The 24476-nt window shown below is 40.6% G+C and overlaps 1 protein-coding gene across 1 annotated transcript in view; it reads right to left on the minus strand.

Moving 5' to 3' along the window:
- Positions 1-24476, minus strand: part of LOC126470062 (thioredoxin reductase 1, cytoplasmic-like) — a 106429-nt gene that overhangs the window by 47550 nt on the left and 34403 nt on the right. Inside the window, 1 exon segment of the mRNA XM_050097564.1 lies at positions 16241-16433. Coding sequence (XP_049953521.1) covers positions 16241-16433 — 193 coding nt within the window.

A 24476-nucleotide genomic window follows, 5' to 3' on the forward strand; every position in this document is an offset into this window, starting at 1 on the left:
TTCTCAATTTTTTTCCATTTTCATGACGATGTTTACATCTGATACTCATTTTCATTCTCACTCCCCCTCCAATTCTGATGTTGGGACATACACAAAATCTTTTTCATGTTACAACACCTATGCTAAAATTGAAATATTCCCTTTGTATGTTATTTTTAAGGCAGGTGATAGCCCACTGAGACATCGTTATTCTATTTCATTGCCTTCAGATAACAAATTCCCAGTAGGCCCCTCAAAACTTCTCTAGATCTAAAATTGGGACATTTTTCCAAATGATGCATTATCTATCTTTAAGAGCATTCCAGACCATTAGTATCCTGTTATGGTTCTCAAGACCTTTCAAAAAGTTTTCTCTTGATAACAATCCTGTCTTGCTGTAGTAAATGAGTCTGTGGTCCACATAGATAATATTGTGGGGAAGGCGAGCCAAAGGTTGCGTTTCATTGGCAGGACACTTAGAAGATGCAACAAGTCCACGAAAGAGACAGCTTACACTACACTCGTTCTTCCTCTGTTAGAATATCCTTACCAGGTGGGATTGACGGAGGACATCGAAACAGAGCAAAAAAAGGGCAGCTCGTTTTGTATTATCACATAATAGGGGAGAGAGTGTGGCAGATATGATACGCGAGTTGGGATGGAAGTCATTAAAGCAAAGAAGTTTTTCATCACGGCGAGATCTATTTACGAAATTTCAGTCACCAACTTTCTCTTCCGAATGCGAAAATATTTTGTTGAGCCCAACCTACATACGTAGGAATGATCAACAAAATAAAATAAGAGAAATCAGAGCTCGAACAGAAAGGTTTAGGTGTTCGTTTTTCCCGCGCGCTGTTCGGGAGTGGAATGGTAGAGAGATAATATGATTGTGGTTCGATGAACCCTCTGCCAAGCACTTAAATATGAATTGCAGAGTAATCATGTAGATGTATTTAATTTTGACTTTACATATCACGGTCTCTGAGTAGAAAAAGTCAAATACATGCACACTCAGGCAGAGTTCTGTATACCTTGTCAAGTCTACAACAACAGGTACAACTGGTGCAACAGATGTCCCACAGACCCCCCCCCCCCTTCCCCTTTTAAAATCACACACCTCAAGCTCACCTTGATGGATGGATGGATGGATGGTTTGGGGTGTAAAGGGACAAGACTTCAGTGTCATCACTCCCTTTTTCCTGATCCAAACAAGGCTGAAGGTAAAACAACCAAATTACATGTGGGAAAGCAAAAGAGGAAGAAGAAATGGGGAACCACACCTAAAAAGAAAACGACTGGAATGAACAAAAAAGGGGGAAAACATACACCACAAGGAAAAATAGAAAAAGGTATATTAAAACCATAGAGCAGATGGTCTGGGCTGGCTGATCACAAGAATAAAAGACGATGAGTCAGCCACTCTCCAACACACTAAAATGTCCACCCCAAAGAGACAAGGCGAGATGAATACATGTAAGGAAAAGATGAACACCAGGACAAACAAATGCAAAGAAAGGGTGACAGAGTTAAAATGGAAGGAGGGTGGAGGCCTTGGAGACGCAGCCAAACGCCCACCACTAGATGATATAAAAAAACCTCTCATGAATAAAACGTAAAACTAAATCTGCTGTTGAGGCGGCGTCTCCCAACACTGAAGGTAGGGTGCTGAGAAGGCTGAAAGTCTGCCACAGAGTGGCTAAAATTGGCCAGTCCACCAAGATGTGGATGACAGTCATATGGGAGCCACAGCGACACCGAGGTGGGTCCTCGTGACGGAGGAGGTAGCCATGTATGGCCAATGCGGAACTGGCAAAGGACAACAGATTCCCTGTGAGTGGCTCGCATGGATGACCGCCACACATTCGTTGTCTCCTTGATAGAACGAAGTTTATCTGGTGTACTCAGGGTGCGCCATTCAGTATCCCGCATCGCGAAAACTTTGCGGCAGAAGACCGATCGCAAGTCAGACTCCGGCATGTTAATCTCCACAGATGGTTTACTGGTGGCCTGTTTGGCCAGGCAGTCAGCGTTCATTGCCCAGTAACCTGACATGTCCTGGGGTCCAAATGAAGGTCACTGAGCATCCACTGTTGCAGAGGGCATAGATTCTTTGATTAACAGTACTAAAGGATGTCGAAGGAAGCACAGGTCAAGAGATTGTAGGCTGCTTAAGGAGTCACTACAAATGATGAAGGACTCAATGGAGCAGGAGCGGATATGATCAAAAGCGTGATAGATGGCAACCAACTCTGCAGTGGAAACGCTGCAGTCATCCGGCAAGGAGCGCTGTTCAGTATGGCCAACGTGAGTGTAAGCAAAGCCAACAAGACTGTGTACCACTGATCCATCTGTGTAGATTATTTCTGAGCCCTCAAACTTGCCAAGAAGAGAGAGAAATTGCCGGCGGATGGCCTCAGGTGGAACTGAGCCTTTGGGGCCTTGCAATAGGTCTAGCCGAAGCTGTGGCCAAGGTATAGACCATGGAGGTGTATGGAAGTGGGCCTGCAGGAAAGGTGGTAAGGGGAAAATGTCGAATTCATTAAGAAGTGATCAGACACAGACGGCGAAGGGATTCCCAATTCTGGGCCCCCATTGTGGGACATGGATTGCCATGTTCACGAAAAGGAGACGGCAATTTGGATAGCGAGGTGAACTATGTATGTGGGTGGCATAATTTGTGAGCAATAGTTGCCGCTGGACCCATAATGGAGGAACACCAACTTGCACAAGGAGGCTGTTCATGGGACTCAATCGGAAGGCTCCCATCATGAGGCGAACTCCACAGTGGTGGATAGGGTCCAGCAGACCCAGTGCGGAGGGCGACGCTGAACCATACACCATGCTTCCATAATCAATACCGGACTGTACGAGGACTTGGTACAACTTCAATAGCGTAGGACGATCAGCACCCCAGTCAGTGTGGTTCAGGCATCAAATAAGATTAAGGTGCCACCAACACTTATCCTTAAGCTGACGAAGATGGGGAAACCAAGTTAAGTGGGCGTCTAAGACCAGTCCCAAAAAGCAGTAAGTCTCCACTATATCTGCTAGTTGGTCATCGAGATAAAGTTGTGGATGGGGATGGATTTCACTTTCCTATGGCCGGCGTTCAGATGCAACAGTAGAAGAGGAGCAGAACAAAACACAAAAATTGTCAGTGTATAGGAGGGGAGGACTGACTATCCTACTGCTAATGCAAGACCATTGACGGCAATTAAAAAGAGTGGGACACTCAGGACAGACCCCTGCGGGACCCCACTCTCTTGTATATTGAGTGCACTGTGGGAAGCACTGAGGCGAAATCTGAAAGTGCGGTGCAACAAAAAGTTCTGTATAAAAACCTGGAGTGGACCCTGGAGAGTCCACTCATGCAGAGTAGCGAGGATGTGGTGTCCCCAAGTGGTGTCATAGGCCTTTGTAAGGTCGAAAAAGATGGCAATAAGGTGTTGCCGGCAGGAAAAGTCTGATTGAATGGCAGACTCCAGATACACCAAGTTGTCAATCGTAAAGCGTCCTTGTCAAAAACCGCTGTGGGACAGAGCCAGAATGTCCCGAGACTCAAGGTGCCAACACAACCACCGGCTCACCATACGTTCAAGCAGCTGGCACAGAACATTGGTGAGGCTGATGGGACAATAGCTGTTAACATCTAGTGGGTTCTTCCTGGGATTTAGCACTGGAACGATGATACTTTCTCACCATTGTGATGGGAATTCGCCCTAACTCCAAATACGGTTGAAGATAGCAAGGAGGTGGCATTGGGAATCCGCTGACTGATGTTGCAGCATTTGCAAAAGGATGCGATCTGGGTCGGGATATGTCAGGACAGTTGTCACAGGCACTGAGAAATTCCCACTTACTGAAGGGAGCATTATAAGGCTCAGGGTGGTGTGGAGTAAAAGCGAGGTGTTTGTCACTCCACCCTCTGTTTGAGGAGACGAAAGGTGGGGGTGGTAATTCGCAGAGATGCGAGCATAATGTTCAGCAAGATGTTCTGGAATTACGTCTGGATCGGCAGATACAGCTCCATTTTTGGAAATTCCAGGTACACCTGCTGAGTTCTGACAGCTGTAAAGTCAGTGGAGCTTGGTCCAAACCTGGGAGAAGTAGTTCGTGTTCCAATGGTGGAGACGTAGTGTTCCCAACACTCCTACTTCCTTCATTTGATTAGGAGGCGAACCTGGGCACAGAGCTGTTTGAAGGCAATAAGGTTCTCCAGGGAGGGGTGGTGCTTATGACGTAGGAGGGCCCATCTACAGTCTCTAATTGCTGCAGTGATTGCCGGCGACCACCAAGGCACTGACTTCTGCCAGAGCCAACTGGAGGAACAAGGGATTACTGATTCAGCTGTGGCAACAATGGTATTAGTGATGATATGGATCACTTCATCGATGGTGGCATTCAGCGGATACTCAATGTTGGTAGTGGATCTGACGGTGTCCCAGTCAGCCTTGGGAAGAACCCACCTGGGCAAGTGTCGAGATGAGGGACACTGGGGTAGGGACAGGAAGAGTGGAAAGTGGCCACTACCACACAAGTCATCATATGCTCTCCAGTGGATAGATGGGAGAAGGCCAGGACTGCAAACTGAGAGATCAATGGCCGAATATGCGTCAAGGGCCACACTGAAATGTGTGGGGCCACCTGTATTTACAAGGCAAAGGTCAGGGTGAGTTAGCAGGTCCTCAACATCTTTGCCACAGCCAGGAACCTTGGCTCCACCCCACAAAGGGTTATGGGCATTAAAATCACCCAAAAGGAGAAAAGGTGGGGGGAGTTGCAAAATGAGTGCAAGCAAAACATGGGGCTGTGCGTCACCATCTGGAGGGAGGTAGATGTTGCAGACTGTAATTTCCTGCATTGTCCTCACCCTGACTGCCACAACTTCTAAAGGTGTTTGACGGGGCACAGGTTCACTACAGACAGAGGTAAGGACGAAGATGCATACTCAACCTGACGGCCTGTCACAGTCAGGATGGTTTTTGTAGTACCCCTGATAGCGATGAAGGGCGGTCTCCTGAAGGACAATACAGGAAGCAAGTGTACTGCTTAAAAGTTGACATAACTCAGCCAGATGGAAAAAAAAATGCCGCAGTCCTCTGGGGAGGCATGGAGTGACCAAGGAGGCAAATTAGGCCTCAGCATCACCTGTCGCCACTTGTTAAGTGTTGGCATCTAGTAACATTGCATCCGAGGTGTCAGGGAACACCAGAATCTCCACACCATTCTTGGATGCAGAGCCATGGGGGAGTGCTGCTGCGGAGGACACTGGATGCTTTATTTTCTTATAGGACTACTTCTTTGAAGTTTTTCCACCTTGCCGCTCCTTGGGAGCTTGCTGGGAGGGGTGACAGAGGAAGACCTTGAAGCCCTTCAGCCAGCAGCCGGTGACTTTCAGCCACTTGCTGGTGTCCGATGGTCCAGTGGGGGAGAGGAGACCATGGAAAGTAGAGTCCCAAGGGACCCCTTCTGGAGCCGGAGGAGGCTGCTGCTTCTCTGGCTGGGGGGGGGGGAGCAATGTCCCAGATATTTTTTTGGGGGGGGGGGGGAGGGGGGGGCAATGCTCCCAAAGTAGAAGCTTTGGGAACAACAGAAAAAGACTTGCCCCCAGCCAACTGGAGGGGGGAGGAAGATGGGCAGCCCTGGGAGCCCACTGGAGTAACCTTAGATGACGAGCGTAATGGCTTCATCGATGGCGACGCTATTGTGGCAGCAGCATAAGAAGATAGCAGGGGAACAGTGTTTAGTCTTTCATATTTGAGTTTAGCCTTGCGGTAAGCAGCCTTTCCCAGGTCTTTTACTCCATAATTTTCCACTCCTTTTGGAGTATGGGGCAGTCCAGCAAGCAGGGGAGTGATGCTTTCCACAGTTCACACAGGTGGGAGGAGGCACACATGGAGTATTCGGATGCAGTGAACGTCTGCAGTCTCTACATGTGGTGCTGGAATTGCACCGGGACGACATGTGCCCGAATTTCCAGCACTTAAAAAGCACTGCATTGGGGGAGGGACATAGGGTTTGATGTCACATCGGTACACCATCACCTTTTCAGGTAATGAATCACCCTCAAAGGCCAAGATGAAGGCACTGGTAGCAACCCTATTGTCTTTGGGTCCCCTGTAAACGTGCTGGATGAAACCATTCTAAATTGGTACGAAGCTCATCATTTGACTGCAGCAGGAGGTCGCGATGAAAACTAATTCCCCGGACCTCATTGAGGCCTTTATGGGGGGTGAACGAAACAGGAATATCACCCAGCTTGTCACAGGCGTGCAACACCCAGGATTGGTTTGGGGATGCCGCCTGAATCAAAACCATCCCACTGCGCATTTTGGACAGCGCTGTCACGTCTCCAAACTTATCCTTGAGGTGCTCAACAAAAAACAGAGGCTTTGTTTCCAGAGAGGAGTACCCATCAGTTCCGCTGCCCACTAAGTAATGTGGCGAATATGGATCCTGTCATTGTGAAGCCCTACAATTACCCCAAGATGTTCCTAGGGAGGGCAACGATTTAGGGTCATATCTGTCCGAATTTCTTAGAGACTGATGGGGCCATTCAGTCCCCAGCAACCAGCCCACCTAGAGGTTGAGATTTTTTTAAAGAGATTTATATCTTCCTTGTGAACTGGACAATTAAGCCAAGATGCCCACTCCCTGTGACACACAGTGTTCCACCACCACTGCTAATAATGGTTGCTGAAGAGTACCCAGATTCTGTGGTTCCAGTGCACTGGTAATGTTTATCTGTTCTCTGCTCAGAGTTCCCAGATTCACCACGTCTGTACCCAGTCATTTCTGGCTGGGGCAATATACACAACATCAAGAGATTAAATCTGCAACATGAAAAGGGAAACGGTACAGCTAAAGACAAGAGTCTAGCATTCAACAATCACATGCTCACAGCAGAGTTGTGAGCTCATGGGAGCAGGGGTTCTGTTGGCGTCTACAACTTTACGGAAGTAATGATCAACCTGGAAATATCGAGTTCCTAACAGTTGCACATATAAATGATAATTTGTGGGCAACACATCACTAACGAGGTACTATGGGTTTGCTCAGCACAATGCTACAAAATTCATACTGGAGACAAAACTCAATCGTTCCTGCTTGGGATGCACGTGATATTTCAAAAGTCACTGGCACATGGGTCAGTTACTTATTTTAACTAGAAACATTACTTATTTTAGTTTGCAATGATACAGATTAAGTGGTTCCCTACATGTTGGGATTTCATACTGGTTCAAATGACTAAATATAGCTATAATAGTGACCTGACCTGGCTTTGTATGGGTAGCCCTAAGTATGTATGGCCAGACGAGTTGTGTGGTATAGCATATCTTGTCTGCATGCCATTGTGCAGAGTTACGAATAAATTTCAGTGAATACCATCATCACTTTCATATAACTTACACGATGTAAGCGGCGCATGGCAGGAAAGTTGTTTGGAGGTATAAATGTTAAGAGTTCCATATTGAATTTGCATTTGGAATGACATCTCATGACAATGATGGGAGCATATCATAATGTAAGTAATAAGCTTACAACCAATGTATATACTGAATGTGAATCGTGGGCGTATGTGGGTGTGAGTGATTCAATATGTATTAGGAGGTTGGCCAAGATGGCACCAATAAAAGAAAAAATAAGAACAACCATGCAAGATGTACATGTTTAGCTCATGTTACGGCACTCCTCTTGTGATGCTTAGTACGCACTTTGATGCATTGTTGAGACTCATTGTCTTAATTCTTTATTATGACGTCTTAATGACGGACTTCTTCACCCTCCCACGCAAAGAATTATGTCCACCTCCAGGTTCAGTTCAAGGGAGGCAGAAAGCTGAGTCATCATCTGCACTGCTGAAAGAATGTACTGTGTGTAAATGAAGCAAAGTTGCTGAAGTAGTTTATTGGAAAACATTTTACATGAAGTATAAAAAAATAGAACACTACATTTTTGTCTAATGATGCAAAGGAAACTATTGTTTAAACATATTTGATTATTTCAAATTGTAAGTCTCACATCACAGATACTTCAAAGTTCCCTAACACAGTGCCTGTTGTTCGAAGAATTTGCAGTAAATTAAGTGTGTGAATTGCGACTGCTGATTTGAGGGACTGGAAATTGGTAGCTTGAAATTGTCATTGTATTTTATCCCCACATCATCACAGAGATGAATGCTAAGTTAACCGGCAAAGTGAAAAAAAGTGATATACGTGGGATTTGATCCCATAACTTTTTGGTTCCCAGCCACCTGCTCTACCACTAAACCAACAATTCACTAGGTGGAAATAGCATCTTTTTAAGAGTATGTATTAGTCAAAACTGGATCAAAATCCCTACAACAGTTCCTGAGATTAGCCTACATGTATGGACTGATGAGAGCGAGTAACTTTAAAAAAGAGAGAGAGAGAGAGAGAGAGAGAGAGAGAGAGAGAGAGAGAGAGAGAGAGAGAGAGAGTGTGTGTGTGTGTGTGTGTGTGTGTGTGTGTGTGTGTGTGTGTGTGTGTGTGTGTGTGTGTGTGTTTTGTCCATAGCGTAAGTTAGTTTAATTACACTAAGTAATGTGTAGGCTTAGGCACCAATGATCTCTGCAGTTTGGTCCCATACGACCTTACCACATATTTCCAAAAAGTATTTTTTTTTTCAAAATCTTACCCTCCACCCACTACTTTGTTTTCATTTCAACGTTTCTCAAATGGCAAGACGTATAGCATCATTAATCCCAAGTTCAATCATAAATAATGAAGTGGTATTCCAAAGATGCACTTCACACAAATAAATGACATAATTAAATCTGAAAAGGCTGCAACATAAAAATATATATTACACTGCATGCAAAAGAAAACAACACAAGATATTTTATATTTCATAAAATTAGAAGAAAATATGTATATAGAACAATATACGCAGAATATGCATTTAGAATCTATTCACATGGGAGAGACTTATTAAACAACATTAAATGACAACTGGCACTGAAGCACACTCATCACATGTTCATATAGTGATACAGAGATTTTTAGCTTATTTCTGACAAATTCATCTTTGAAATACTTCATCACATATGACTGATTTTGGTATTAATCATGCTATATGTTTTGCTACTAGTCAAATGTCAAAACAAGAAACGAAATAGGGAAAGGGAGAGGATTTCGGGGGAAAAAAGAGGGAAGACTTTTATGGCAACTTTGGGTGCACCACTGTAACAAACATTAAAACAACAGAACTTTTACTTGAATTTTTAAAAAATATCTGTTACTGGTTCAACAATATCCATTCAGAAATATTAAACTAAACTTTTTTAAGGTGGTGTTTCACCCCATAAACGTCTGAATGGGTGTATATAAAGTAACGAGTCTTAGTTTGCTCTACACTATACAAGAATCCCCCCACCTCCAGAAATGTCTCCGTTTAGCTGGTGAGTCCTTAGGTGGTGGTGGTGGTGGTGGTGGTGGTGGTGTGGGGGGTAGGGGGAGGGGGGGTTGGGTTGTTTGTGGGAGGAGACCAGACAGTGAGGTCATCGGTCTCATTGGATTAGGGAAGGACGGGGAACAAAGTCTGCCGTGCCCTTTCAAAGGAACCATCCCGGCATTTGCCTGGAGCGATTTAGGGAAATCACGGAAAACCTAACTCAGGATGGCCAGACGCGGGATTGAACCATCGTCCTCCCCAATGCGAGTCCAGTGTGCTAACCACTGCACCACCACACTTGGTCCTTGGGTGGTGGTATAAGTGGCATACAGTATAACTGGCCATGCTTTCCCACCCGAGTTTTGCGATAATTAAGGCAGTCCATCCTTGAATTGACTTAGTGAGCCGCTGCATACGAATTCTTCCCAACAGTTATGTGGAGATATTCTCTTAGTTTTATGTTCCCTTGCAGAGACATTGTAGCACTGTCGTATTCTGAAAGTGCAACATGTTTTACGTAATGAACTGGAATGAAGGTTTTTTTGGGGGGGTGGGGGGAGGGGGGGGGGGGGCAGGGGAGCAAATAATTTGTACATGGGATGCCATTATGATGCATGTATTTAAGAAACATGGTAAAATTAACTTTTTCACACTGATTATAAGCTAACTATTAACAGTACGACAGTATGGTCTACTGCATGACTAGATGGAAAGGCATCCTACTGCGCACAGTCTGTAACTTAAGGGTACAGTCAGTATAGTTGGTATAAGATCCTACATCTTTGGCTATGCCAAAGTTATTCATTTACTTATTAATATCAATGTTTCCTGGCTTCGTAAAATTACTGAAATACGGTATTTATGACCCTTAGACCCCTCCTAATGTCTAAGTAGTAAAAGATAAGTTTTGTTAACAAATATTCATTAATAACTACTTGATTTGTGCCAGAATAAATGTACTTTCCCTATAAATCTCTTTGCTGATATCATGAGCAGGTTCTGCATCAGCACCTCATCCACTGGCTCTGAAAGTGCCAGATTGCCAATTGCCTCTGCTAGCCAGTGTGGGAACCTACCACTCGCTCCTTACTCTGTGCACACTGATACATTCACTTGACTTATGTGGAATAACAAAACTGGAAATAAAGTAAAATGCACTCTTACATGCAAGTAAGAGGTACCTTACAACTAAAACATATTCAAAAGTGATCAAATTCACAGTGTATCTCTTGGGTAGGTTTACTTGTAAGTAGTTTAAAATTTCTATGGAGTTTGTGAAGCCACCTGGTGATGATGCTGTTGTGCTAATAGCTGATGGGCATAATATCAACCTGCGTCTGAGACGTAACAAGAGAAAACTGTGTCCATATCATGTGTTTATCACACCACTTCACGCATAAAATGCAGCCTCTTGCATGGAACACATGGGACTGTTTAAAATGCACTACCCCAAGAAATAGGAAGTTGGTCGGCAAATAACCCAGGTCAAATAGTAGCCTCTTCATTGATTACAGCCTACTTGAGAGCAACAACAATGGAAAATGCTATGAACAGCCTCTGGAAAATGGGACTCTTACCATGTAACAGGCATATACTTAGAGAGAATGCCTTTGTAATACACCAAGAGTTTGACATACAAGACTGAAACAACAGAGTAAATGTGAGTCCAAATGGTATCCAGCCAAACAATCCACATCATGAGCCACCTGATATAGTAAAATCAGCATGTTCTGAATCACTTAAGTCGCTAACATCGTCTCCATGCAGGGAACATTTGAAACAATTCAAAGAAATGGAACAAGACAAACACAGAAAACAATCTTTCAGTCATTCACAGTCTGATACACGTTCAGTTGAGGCCAATGCTTCAAATGTGCAGTCTGAAGGAGGATATACTGAATGCATATTTTGAACACTAACAGAGAGAAATGGGAACAGTGATTGGAATGCTATCCTTCGACTACAGAAGAATGTTAACTTGAAAGAGCTTTTGTATGCCATGCTGGCACTTCTTTTACATAACAAATGCAGAAAATGTTGCAGATGCAGAAAGGAAGAGAATATTATTATTTTAGGGTTTACCTGTTTCTATATTAGTTTATATTAAGTGTTTTCTCTGACTTTCTTATATTAGGACATAATTTCTATTTTGATTCCAAATGACTTGCTTGCACTTCGTGTAAAATTTACAGTCATTAAGTGTTAAGCAGCAGAAAAATCAATGAATAAAATATAAAAGGCAATGACTTAATGTGGATTTCCAGTTAACAAATGTACAATTATATCAAATGTGTAATACGAAGTGGAGTAATGTGAGACAAGGGAAGTTTCACATCAGGGATGAGGTCCACCCACCATTGGCATCAATTATCTATCTCATCCAATGAGGCACAGAGGTGGCCAGCCTCTGGAAATACGTCATATCATCCACAAGACTCTCCCATGTACCCAACACTAGGTCCCACAGTTGGTCAGGTGTGCATGTGGCCACTCTTAAGTTCTCGTGGTGCTTCATTTGCGCCAACAAATTTTCAATTGGAGTTAAGTCCAGTGCTCTAAAACGCCAGCCAATCGGGTCGATGGCAGCCTGACATGAAAATCATTGCCGAATGATTCGACTTGTGTGAACCAGTGAGTAGTAGTTCTGGAAATGGATTACTCCACTGGGACGGAGGATCCTCACACTTGGCACCATAATATTTTCAGGATCTGCACATACTGATCTGTACTGAGATGACCACAAATTAAGTATCTCTGTCCCATCTGATATCATTCACTTCACTTTAGCAAAGGCAAGCCTATACAGTCTGATCATAAGAGAAGGTCTCTGTAACAGCATCCACAGAAATTCGTCATTCTTGAGGTGGACAGTGTTCAAAAATCGATGTTTCACACAGGTGTCACCTAATACAGGCTGTTTTGCTGAGGTGTCTACACCTTTCCTGAGCACAACCCTTAAAGCCAGCCATTTACCCACGTAGTATACCACCGCTTGTGCCACTTCTGGGTACAGTGAGCTGAACAATGCACCTGGCTGCCCCTTCATGTGCACTGAAAGCAACATGCTCTCATTAACAGCATATGCTGAAACATCTTGGCAGTAAATGACTGTTTGTCATAAATCTGTCAGTGGCAAAATGTTGTGTGTTCAGCATACCTTTGCTATTTCATGTTATGCTTGCAACACATCAACAAACAATAAAACATAAAAAATGGTGTTGTGGGGACACAAACCCTACTTATTTCAGAGAAATTTAAGAGCCTCAAATGCTGCTACGGGGCTACCACATTACTACAAAGATTTGTTCTTATTTGTTTATTCAAGTGAGAAGCACCCTGGCATTTGAAACGGTTACAAGTAAGTGTTGTAATGAATAGAGGGTGGTCACAAACAGTGAAAGCTTGTAAGGGTGTTACAGGGTAGGTTGTGCTGAGAAATAATTGTTAAGAAAAAAATTCTATACTCTGCATCATTTCAGAGTTAATTAGCACTGAAGTTAAGCTATCACACCGTTACATACAAAAATTCAAGTGGCCCACCAGAAATGATGTTGCCAAATTTGTTCTTTCTTTGGTTTCCTAAAAAACAAACAAGAGAGTGATTCAAAACTTGGACATCAGATGATAGTAAGGATCAAACCTGAGCTGAAGGCTGAGCTTTCTCGTGCACTGACATCTACACTGTGAGACCAACTGACACTAGATGTACCTGGCAAGCCACTTTAATGTGCATATGCAACAACCTGATTCACTACCTTCAATGCTAATTGAGTTCAAAAACAGCGCAACATATGAAATTTTTACCTGAACAATTATTTCTCAGCACAACCTACCCTGCAACACACCTACAACCTTTTTCAGACTGTTTCCAATCACATGTAAATAAAACAATATGCAATAATTTCACAGAGTCACATAAAATAAAAAAGATCTATAAGTAAAACTGTTACAATAAGAAGAGAACAAATACACCGTTAAAAGTGTGTTATGTGTGGGGTGCTGCAGAGAGAGAGAGAGAGAGAGAGAGAGAGAGAGAGAGTGTGTGTGTGTGTGTGTGTGTGTGTGTGTGTGTGTGTGTCACTGGTGCGAGCCATACACAACCAAAGGTACCCGAGCTTATCAAAAGAAATGCAAAGAGGTAAACAGGGGCAGATATTCTTTGTGTGTAATAGTATGGAAAATGTGGGGTCTACAATGAAAAGCCCTCTTTTCTAGGGACAGAGCGACTACTGTGAATAGATAAGACATTGTGTGTGTGTGGTTTTTTTTTTTTTTTTTTTTTTAAGCAAGAGATATTCCACAAGAGATCTTTGCAACACACTACATTCTCCATCAACAGAATTTATATGAAACGAGTGTCAGTGTGGGAGAAGCAATGAGTACAGTAGCTCCTGAAACAAGATTTATTTGTAGATATGGACTGAAACGTTTCCAGAAAAAGTCTTTCAGAAATGCCTGCAAAGCTGTTATGAAGATTTACCATATTACTGTTAAATACACTGTCCTAGCCAAGGAATGATCTGAAAGGTATCTCTGAATTTTAAAGAGAAAGATTTATCAACAGACATTAATGGTAACAAAACTGAAAAATCAATGGCTTTCATGTGTGGCCTGTACCACTGATACTATGGAACACTTGATATTTTGAATCTGGTGTCACAGTTAAAAATATTTCAATTTCGAACAACAGTGATCTCCTTTTGTGGAGTAGACCAGTTTTAAATAAAAACATTTTCTTAACATTTGTGAGACAAGTTGAAACTGTATATCAAATGGAAATCAGATTTGGAAGTCTTAAATTTTTGTGGATGCTCTTCAGCACATTATTTTAACTTGCTACAAAGGTGTTATTCTTAGTGTATATTCTAAACAGCAAAATGTGCTTGTGTCCAGAGCATTATTTGCTCCCAGTCATCATCTTTAACAATATGAGCAGATCTATGTTATGAAAGGTACAGAAACATTAAAACAATCTAGTCATATTTCAAGATGCCATTTCCACGGCTTTCACAAAATACATGTGATGTTAAATATATATTCACTTCCCTTTGTCGTTGGCATGGAAACAACTGCAGTTAGAACTAAGACCTATACAGAAACAAACAGTTGCACAACAAGTGTAACAACATTATTACAGGTTCCAATAATGATTTTCCTTGGTCCAAATTTCATTGACTTCACAAAGCTGCATCCACAATTATGTTTATGTTAGGGTCAGTTTAACTGTTGGAGGAACTTTTTTCCCAGAATGAAGGACATTAATTCCACACTGATAAGCTTACACAGTTCAATCCAAAGGCAAGTCTTTGAATCATTAGTACTCAGTACTGATAGTGTAACTTCTTTTAAATGGAAAAAGTACTATCATGAATGAACTAGTTTCTTGTGTATAATATGTAAATAATTTAAACATGAAATACAAATTAAATATAGTGGGAACTTCATTTGAAAGCATTATTTGCTTACTCTAATCTTCTATAGAAAATTATATGCAAGGTACATGTATTTGGATGCTTACTTTCATTGCAGTTTTTCCATCAATAAAGGATTCTTTGTAAATTAAAAAAAAAAATTGGTGAGAGCCAACAAGATGCATAAACATCCACATTACTACAGTGGGTTATAAAATTTGACTTGGTGAGAGCCGATTACCATCAGTAGCTTTAGTCCTTTACTTTCTCTCTAAAAGGGATTACTAGCACACAACTAGCTAGCCACACGCTCACACTGTGGTATGAGGATGACCCAGCTCTTACTGGCACTTCTCTGATTACAGAGTCTGCGGAACAAGTTTCCATATGAGCTGACAATGCACCAAGATGAAATCTTGTTTCTTTGACATGTGACAAATAAGGCAGAGGTAATTAAACAGGAGCTTCTGAGACAATGCAGTTTACTGATAAGCAGATTGTGTATGTAGTGGCAGAACAATTTTTATGGCAAGTTTTCTATGGGAGGCAGCGCAGAACTTGGTTGATACACTACGGGCCAAAATACATTTCTGTGACAAAACTTTTTACACCTTCTGCAATTAACCAGAAGTTCTGGAGGTGTCTTAGAAAGCACAGGAAATATGCTTGTGAAACATGATGCTTGGATAATTTCATGGCAAAGCTGACTGTGTGCTGAAGTGACTAAGCACTCAGGCATGTTTATCACAAATGACAAGTTTGCTGGAGAGGAAGATTTTTTCAGAATATGTATGGCTACTAGCAGGGAGTACTATTGTTCCTTCATAGAATTAACATATACTTAAGCATGAATCTGACCACTGGTGAGCTGAAGGAACACATTGAGAAAGATTGTATGTGGTTTTGGGGTAAAATGTGTAATCTGTGAAAATGTATCAATTGATTTTGTGAACTAAATGCTTCAGTTTCAACAGGTGTTGCACTGTGAAATTATCAGCACACTGAAATGTGAAGCAATGCTTGACTCAATACTTTATACACCTTATCAAACATTTTCTTTACGATCTAATACACATTTTTTGTGATGCTGACACCTCCCCTTTCCCCATTGGCACAAAAAAATGTCTGCTTCACACCTCTACCATTGCCTCCTCTCGCTATCACCATTAAACTCCCCTTTATTACAGAGAGAATTAACAGCATGACACTAGTTATGTAGCAATTAATAGACAACAGTTCAGATCTCAATTTCCTTACTACAATTAAATAAAAATAAAAAAACAACCACCACCACCACCACCACCACCACCACCACCACCACCACCACCACCACCACCACCCACTTGATATCCATTACAGGATAACGGCCACCTCCAGAATGCTCCATGCAACATGTATTTCAAATGAAGAAAAATGGTATAAAATAACCAACTCACTGTCTGTAGACACTCTCCAACCAAATGCTGGGCCTTCTTTTATGTCATGTCCAAGAAGGGCTGCTCTATGCATAAGCTTTTTGGGGATACAACCCACATTAACACATGTACCTCCAAGACCCCATGTTGTTCCCATGGGTGAAGGTTTAACAAAATCACATACTGCTACTTTCCGTCCAAGCGCTGCAGCCTCCTGTTGACACAAAACATTCTAAAATTGTGGTACATAATATGGAGCAATGAAATCACTTATTACAGATATAAAATTTCAATCAGTGGGAATGTATCAAGCCAAAGAATAGGTAATTCACAATTAAGAGTCAGAGGAGCTCTTACTATGAAAAATATTTTAAGCAAATATCGACTTTCATACAAACATTTCACTGAGTCATCTCCTCATTACTCTCTCAGCCATGTCTTCCTAAACATTCTGTCTGTCTTCACTATGTAACCTTTAAAAAAGCAAGGTTCACATTCTCTTTCAAGATACTGCAGGGGTGTAGAGGTGTTTTTTCGTGTTTTTTGTGATATAGATAGGACAGATAGTATTTGTGTGAAGAAAACTGTCATTTTATTTTGCAACTAAACACGGGGAATCACAGGTTGTCTAGTAGTAAAATTTTTGTGACAAAAACGGTTTGTATATGAAATTACTCTGAATTTGAGTGTATTATCACTTTTATTAGTAAAGGATATGCAGTTAATATACTTAGCTCACAAATGGTTAAACTAGACATGTTTCAATTTTCTTTGAAAAATGGAGAATTAGGGTTGAACAATCTTGGGGTCATTAGAGACTGAACACAAAGACAATTTAAGGAAGGATAGGGAAGAAAACTGATTGTGTCCTTTTGTAAAAGGGACCATCCCTGCATTTGCCTAAAGTGATTTAGGAAACCCACTGTGTCTTACCACTGCACCACAATGCTCTAAAGTTTTGTGTGATTTAGAAATGCACAGGAGTTGCCTATTTTCACTGACCTAGGATGTACTGTATTTTATTATTTCAACAACCATTCTTCTGGTAACCACTGGATAGTCATCTGCACAGTTTGATTACATTAACATCAAATCACAACCAGTAACGAGACAACTTTTCAGTCTTTCTGATTTTATTTGTTTCTAAACGTAAGTGGATGAAGTTATTTCATTCCATACAACTACTTTTACCTAAGAGATGAAGATTGTAAAACACACTACCAATAATATGTTTACAATTTATAATATTCTGTACCCACCACCTACCAGATAAATTGCACATAATGGATTTCCATCCAAGAACCTTCAACATTGCAGCGCATCAGCAATCATTGGTTAATATATTAATAAACTAAAAACCCGCCTCGATTGCGAAAAAAGCACCTAGTGTTACGTGTTAACCCAGCTTTCCATTCATGATGTACCACCACCACCACCACCACCACCACCACCACCACCACCACCACCACCACCACCACCACACCCTCTCTGTGAAGTTTAATACTAACGAGCAGACCACACAACAATTGAATTTTTGTAATTTTGTATGCAGTAAGACTGCAATAATTCAGCGTTTGATAATGCAGCATACCTGATAGTATGGCACACAACTTAAATTTTCCTGTAATTTTAGCTTAGTGTTGTTGGTAGTACAGTCAGACACCTTCAACAAACATTGGAACTATTCGGAGCGGTGCCTGGTCTGTAAAAAGTTTCTGCCTCACTGAGCAATTACATTCATACCAAGATAAGAAGTTGCATTGTTAGGCCAGGTGAAAACTTTGGCATAATTGGTCGAAACAGCCGAGATGGAAAACGATGTAAATAACAAATTGACAAGCAATCGCTCCGAAATTGTACGAGGGCTGAATTCAGCATCCACTAATGAAGCGAGTGCAGTTTCAGCAGAAGTTGGTAAGTGAATCAAAATTGAAAGATTTAGCTATCAAAGAAGAGCTGACTGATGATGAGGTATTACAAAGTGTTTTCAACCCACAAATGGCACCAGAAACTGGAGTGACGAAGTACCAACACCCACAGTTCCCATCTCTTGGGCTGAGAAGCCTAAAGCACTTTTGTGTAATTTGCTGAGAGTGACCAACAATACAACGCTTCTGTAGTTATGAATCTGCACATCAGAAAAAATAATTTTAGTCAGAAAATAGCTCAATCTAAAAAACAAGTTAGCATTCTGCAATGTTCCAGAGGGCTCAGAACAAAATTTCTGTTAAATCATCAGTCTTAGCTACCAACCAGATATATTTCATGCCCTTGGCAATGTCAGATATGTGTGCTACTCCTAGAGACACTGATTCCAATTACACTGCACCAAATTCTTGGTAATAGTTTTTATTAATAAGCTCATTGATCTTTTCAAATCAATGACTCTTATTTTATTTTGTAGCTGGGCTACATAAATCATTTACTTACACTGAACTTTTCTAAAACTATGAGCACTAAACTGATTTAATAGTGCAGTCCAGTATTCGACTTAATTAAATTTTGCTCTTACAAACAAGTAATAATTTCTGCATTGTAATCTCTCCTGTTGTGTCCCATAAATAACAGTTACTTGTTTTTGTATGTTAAAACTATTTTTCTTAAAGCAGGTTTTTAAAAATGGCCTTGATGATCCAGAAAATTTCATAATCCAGCATTGACAGATCCCCAAGTCTCCTTGATTATCAAGGTCCTACTGTATTTATGGAAAGTGAAGTTCAGAACCCAAACACCAATCCCCCAAAGCAATTTAAAGAAAAAAAAAAAAAAAACTAGAAAATTGACATAAGTATTTCGAGTGCCTTTAATTCATTAAAGGCAGATTGATTTCTTGATGGGCCACATGGCACTGTGGTAGAATACTCGCCTGACACATGAGCTACCTGGATTCCATTCCTAGCCAATGCAAATTATTAATCAAAGGTGCATGTTCTATGACCATTTCTGTGAAATGTAAAAAAAAAACCTGAGCACATGAGACCGATAATCGCTGGATCACCAGTTTGAGACTCGTTTCGGTCTCCCCTCCCCCCTTCAGTTAAGTTCGAGTACCTACACGATTTAAGTAAAAGATTCTTCAAATATATGCCAATTGTCATACACCTAATTGTCATGTTTTATAAGAAATGCATGTACTCTTCTTTCTAATCACATACCGTTCACAATATTCCAATGTTCATTGCAAATATAAAACCTTAATTAATGATCATTTATAAAATAATACGAATAAAGATTTTGTAAATAAAAAAAATTAATAATTAATTTTTGTCATCTTCACGTATTTTACACTTCATGGAAATGCTCATAGAACATGTACTTTTGTTTAAAACTTTCCATTGGTTGAGAATTGAAGCAGGGCCACTCACATGCCAGGATAACACTCTACCAGAGCCATGTGGCCCATCAAAAAATCTGTTCTGTATTTAGTACGTTAAATGCACTCAGAAAACATCAAGATAATTTTCTGAATAATTTCTGCGAGTCATATAAAACTTTTCTGGAAGACTGATATTTGAGTTATGAACTCCATAAGTAATAACATTACAAAAATCTGATTCACATGTGGTCTCCTTGAAAGATTAAATAGTTCTGAAGCTTCTCCAGTACCTTCTGTGTAACAAACAGACAGATTTCTCCTGTGTGAGATACTTTCATTTGATACCCAGCCTTTTTGTAAGGACTTCATATTTTGAGGAAACCTTTGATTTTGAATGATAGATAATTTTTTTAATACATATGTTATTAACTGAACACTTGTGACTGCTCACATCTATATAAAAAAAAAATAACCTATCAATCAACAAAACAAACCCCAATTCACATAAGCTTAACCCAACAGAGAACGAAAATATAAAGACAGTGAGATATTAAATTTCTGCTTTTGATTTACAGAATAGCAATAGTTTGCACAGCTAAGAGATTCCTACAAAATCTACACATACAATTCATGCAAAGAATGACAGCAAATATTGCTTGAAAGAATCAGTCTTATTTGATTCGATTGTATTTCAAGCAGTCACAAAAGATAAGTGTCATCAGTACTGCCCCTCTGTGCAGTATCATTGATTATAAATTTTGTTTCAATACCCAGAACCATTTAAAATGACTTAGGGTATCCAATGTGTTTCATCTTTATATTAGTGTGGCTAAAATGGTAATATCACACTTTCTTTTAGTACAACTTACACTACTATTCCTGACTATGTCTCCTTATTCAGGACAAAGTACAGAGTTGTGTAGCTAATACGTCTTTAGCCCAAATCACATGACATTAATTACTTCAATATCTCCTAAAGGTAAAGAACAAGCTGTGTCTTGCACAACATGTGGCATAAAACAATTGGGGCCAGTTTCAATACATGAGTTATTGTACAAGCTATATAGCTCAATTGCTGTCTTTAGCAACTGTAATAAAAGTCTTATATGGACCAGACACATTTTGTTTTATTTTAAACCATCTTCAGTGGTCACTGTAACAATACTTTTTTTTAATATAGTTTTGATTATTGTAAATTAAAAAGATATCATATGGGTCCACACAACCATTTTTAAATTCTACAATAAATTAATGGAAATTATATAGGCTTGGAGAATTCAGCACGGGCACTCTTGACACTTATTAAATATTTGAAATACCTGTGCTCCTTTCAAATTAAATCACAGATCTTACTGCGCCAGACTTTATGGTAAATTGTGTTATTAAAAATGGTTTACTGTCTAGCAAGACTACATACAATTTAAAATGTGAATTACTGGTTTTGGCATCTGTGGATCTGTTTGTGCACGCAGCATCCTCAACACAGTGTTACTGAACTAAACTACTGGGTAAGAGATGACATGTCAAGAGAAATTTTGCAACTATATATTTTTTTAAATTAGGGACTCCCAAGAATTCTGCACTTGTGCTGTGCTTTTGCAAGCTTGTGGAGCTCTGTTACCTGGCTGCACACTAGCTCCACTACCATTCAACACTCTCTGACCAGTGGAGGGGGGAGGGGGAAGTGGAGGAGGGGAAACTGCAAACGTGCTACATTTAGATGAAAGTGCACTTATGTAAGGAACACTTAATGGCTTGCAAGCAGCTTTGTTTCATGTTTCCTATTTCACATTTCTCAGCAACATAGGTCACAAGAAAAACAAATTTTCTGTATTAATTAGTTATTTTTGCCATGCTGAAGACTTAATAAAATTTTTTATCTGGTACTAACTGTTGGCAGATGCAGACAATTTCACAGACTCTCATCACTCAGGTTGCCTCATAATCTTGAGTTATTTAGTTTCATAATCGGAAAAAGCTTTTCACACACATATGTTGACCAAAACATTGATTTCATATTTGTAACCTCATTATCAGGACAAGGAAACTCTTCCCGAGTAAGAAAAAAAACCAAGTAGAACTCATTGACAGTTTTAACGCAAGGGACACTTTCAGCTGAAATGGCAAATGGTCTCATAATCAGCTCAAAAACAGATGCAAGATTGGCAGTGTCCTCAAAAAGTAAAAAAAGAAATCTTTAATTCCTATCTTTTTTAGGGAATGATTGCATTGTTTGTGAGAAATGTGCAAAGTGAGCCGGAGCTCCATTATGTCAGAACCTTACACCTATGTGCATCACACCAGTTGCAAGGCACTAGCAGAATTTCCTGTTCTCACTCATCATTATGTACATCTATATGTTGGTAGGATTTGCCAATACTATGATAAATAAATAGATAGACATACTCCTTGTTCCTTATATCCAAAGAATGTACGAATTACCTGTGGCAGTGATATGTTTTTGTGTACTTGCACATAGGAAGAGTAGGAGATGTACATGTGAACTCTCTCAATATGTTTTGTGTTGTTATCTTTGCTGCATTATAGAAGTTCTCAGGCTTGAGGGTTTAAGTTATCTAATATCACTGTGTGTTCTACTTTCATTTATAAAAGTAACTTCTGTATATACCAGAACTACATACAATTATTCATGTGGAAATTACAAGGTGACATACTTGGTGATCCCACTTAAAAACGTTCATATCTTTCGGCATAGGTGGCAAGCAGTTCAAGACACGTGCGGAAAATGGGCAAAACAGTAAGCGGTTTCATGAGGTCACTGATGAAATTAACAAACTTCAGAATGACAAAGGCTTTGGAGCTTGCAATATCTCTTGTTAACACCCACACATCACAGTACACTGGATACTTTTGTCCAGACTTAACGAATCTGTAAGCTCAGATAAATCTTCCAATGTGGCAGCCAAGTGTAACAAAGGATTCTCTAGTGGAGCCATTATGAGCACCTCCATTTAAGCCTTTCCAATGGCAAACATTATCTGCAGTAATGGAGAACATACTCCAGCAGCAAAAGGTGATTAATGACCATGAGTACTTCACCTTGACAATATGCAGTATGCACCAACAAACAACAACATTGCAGCCGCCAGTAGGCAGCTCTGTAGCGTGTGAAAATTTGTTGCTACATGTTTGTCAGCAACACTACCAACAAGTACGGATGGCATTGGCAGTATACGATGATAGTTCACCCACCGAATTACTGTGGGCTACAGACAGAGTCTGCGTAACAGTCAAACTGCCCGCAACAATTGTCATGACATTGTGAGACCTACCAGATGAAACTGACTGCTGCTGGCCAAAATCACCCGAGGCCACAACTCCACATTGCGTGGCAGTCATGCCACAACATCCATTGAGTATTTCTGACAAAATTTGAGATTTAGGAGCCACAGCGGAATTGCTGACAAAGCAGTTGCACACAAAGTAATGATGATAAGATGCCAATAGTCAAAACCACAATCAGTTCAATATAACATCACCACTACGTGAACTGCAACAGCGAAAAGACACTCTAGAGGTATACTGATATCATAAGGGTTTCGGCCGATATTCTGCAAAGTGTAAGCACTGTGCAGTTACTCAGATGATCAGAGTATCTGGAATAAAAATGCAGTATTTATATATGAGGTTCATTCAAATGAAACCTGGTCAGTGTGTCTACCTTTGCCTTACACATAAGGTGGTACCACGTACCCGCGGGTATGGTGGCACCATCTATTGGTAGAGAGATGGACACGTGCGCACCATTTGATGTTGCATAGCACCAGTGTGGTTTCACACTGAAGGAAAGGTGGTCACACAAGTATTTGTCCACTACCGAACATGCAGGAGAGTAAGCAGGAACAATGAGGAGTGATACGATTTTTGGTGTCAGAGGGAGTTGGAGGCCGTGAAACGTATTGACAGATGAAGGCTGTGTATGGTGAGTAAAGATTGAGTCGTTTAAGTGTTGTGGCATTATCCTCTTGCATGATAATTCCCACCCACACATGGCCAATGTGGTGAAAACGACATTGCAGCAGTTTCAGTGGGAAACTGCTGGAACATCCACCGTACAGTCCTGACCTTTCACTGTGTGACTTTCATGTGTTTGGACCTCTAAAACAAGCTATTCGTGGACATCGATTCACAATGGACGACGAAGTGTGTGACTGGGTCCAGGCCTGGATAAGACAGTAGCCTACTAGCTTCTTCAAGGATGAAATCGACTGGCTAGTGTCGCAATGGGATAAATGTGCATACAGTTTTGGAGACTTTTTTGAGTATGTCTACAGTGTATAACTACATTTTTAAGTTAACAAAATCATTACCATTACTTTACACTAGTGACCAAGGATTCATTCGAATGCCTCTTATACTATCATCAAGAGCCACTGCCATACACACATATTACCATGTCAAGAAGACTGCTTTCGTCAGGTGGCAGCCTGCATGGCAGTGATACATCTTTGTGTACTTGGGCACAAAAGTAGCATGTGAACACAGAGACATATTTTGTGTTGTTATCTTTGTCATGTTACAGACATTCTCATTCATTAATGTTTAAGTTTGCTTTTATCTAATGTCACTGAATCTCCTACTTTTGGAAATAAAAGCAATTTATTTACGCAAATATATTGTGTGTGGTTATTTAGGAGGAAATTATGAGATAGCATACCATAAAAACAAAACTAGATGCTACGTATTTACAAGAGTGATAGGGTCACAAACTGCTTACAAGGGAACCTCCCCATCGCACCCCCCTCAGATTTAGTTATAAGTTGGCACAGTGGATAGGCCTTGATAAACTGAACACAGATCAATTGAGAAAACAGGAAGAAGTTATGTGGAACTGTGAAAAAATAAGCAAAATATACAAACTGAGTAGTCAATGGCCCACATAAGCACCATAATGGACTATGAGAGATTAGGAGCGCCGTG

The sequence above is a fragment of the Schistocerca serialis genome, chromosome 3 (assembly GCF_023864345.2).
Source record: "Schistocerca serialis cubense isolate TAMUIC-IGC-003099 chromosome 3, iqSchSeri2.2, whole genome shotgun sequence".
Lineage (NCBI taxonomy): Eukaryota > Metazoa > Arthropoda > Insecta > Orthoptera > Acrididae > Schistocerca > Schistocerca serialis.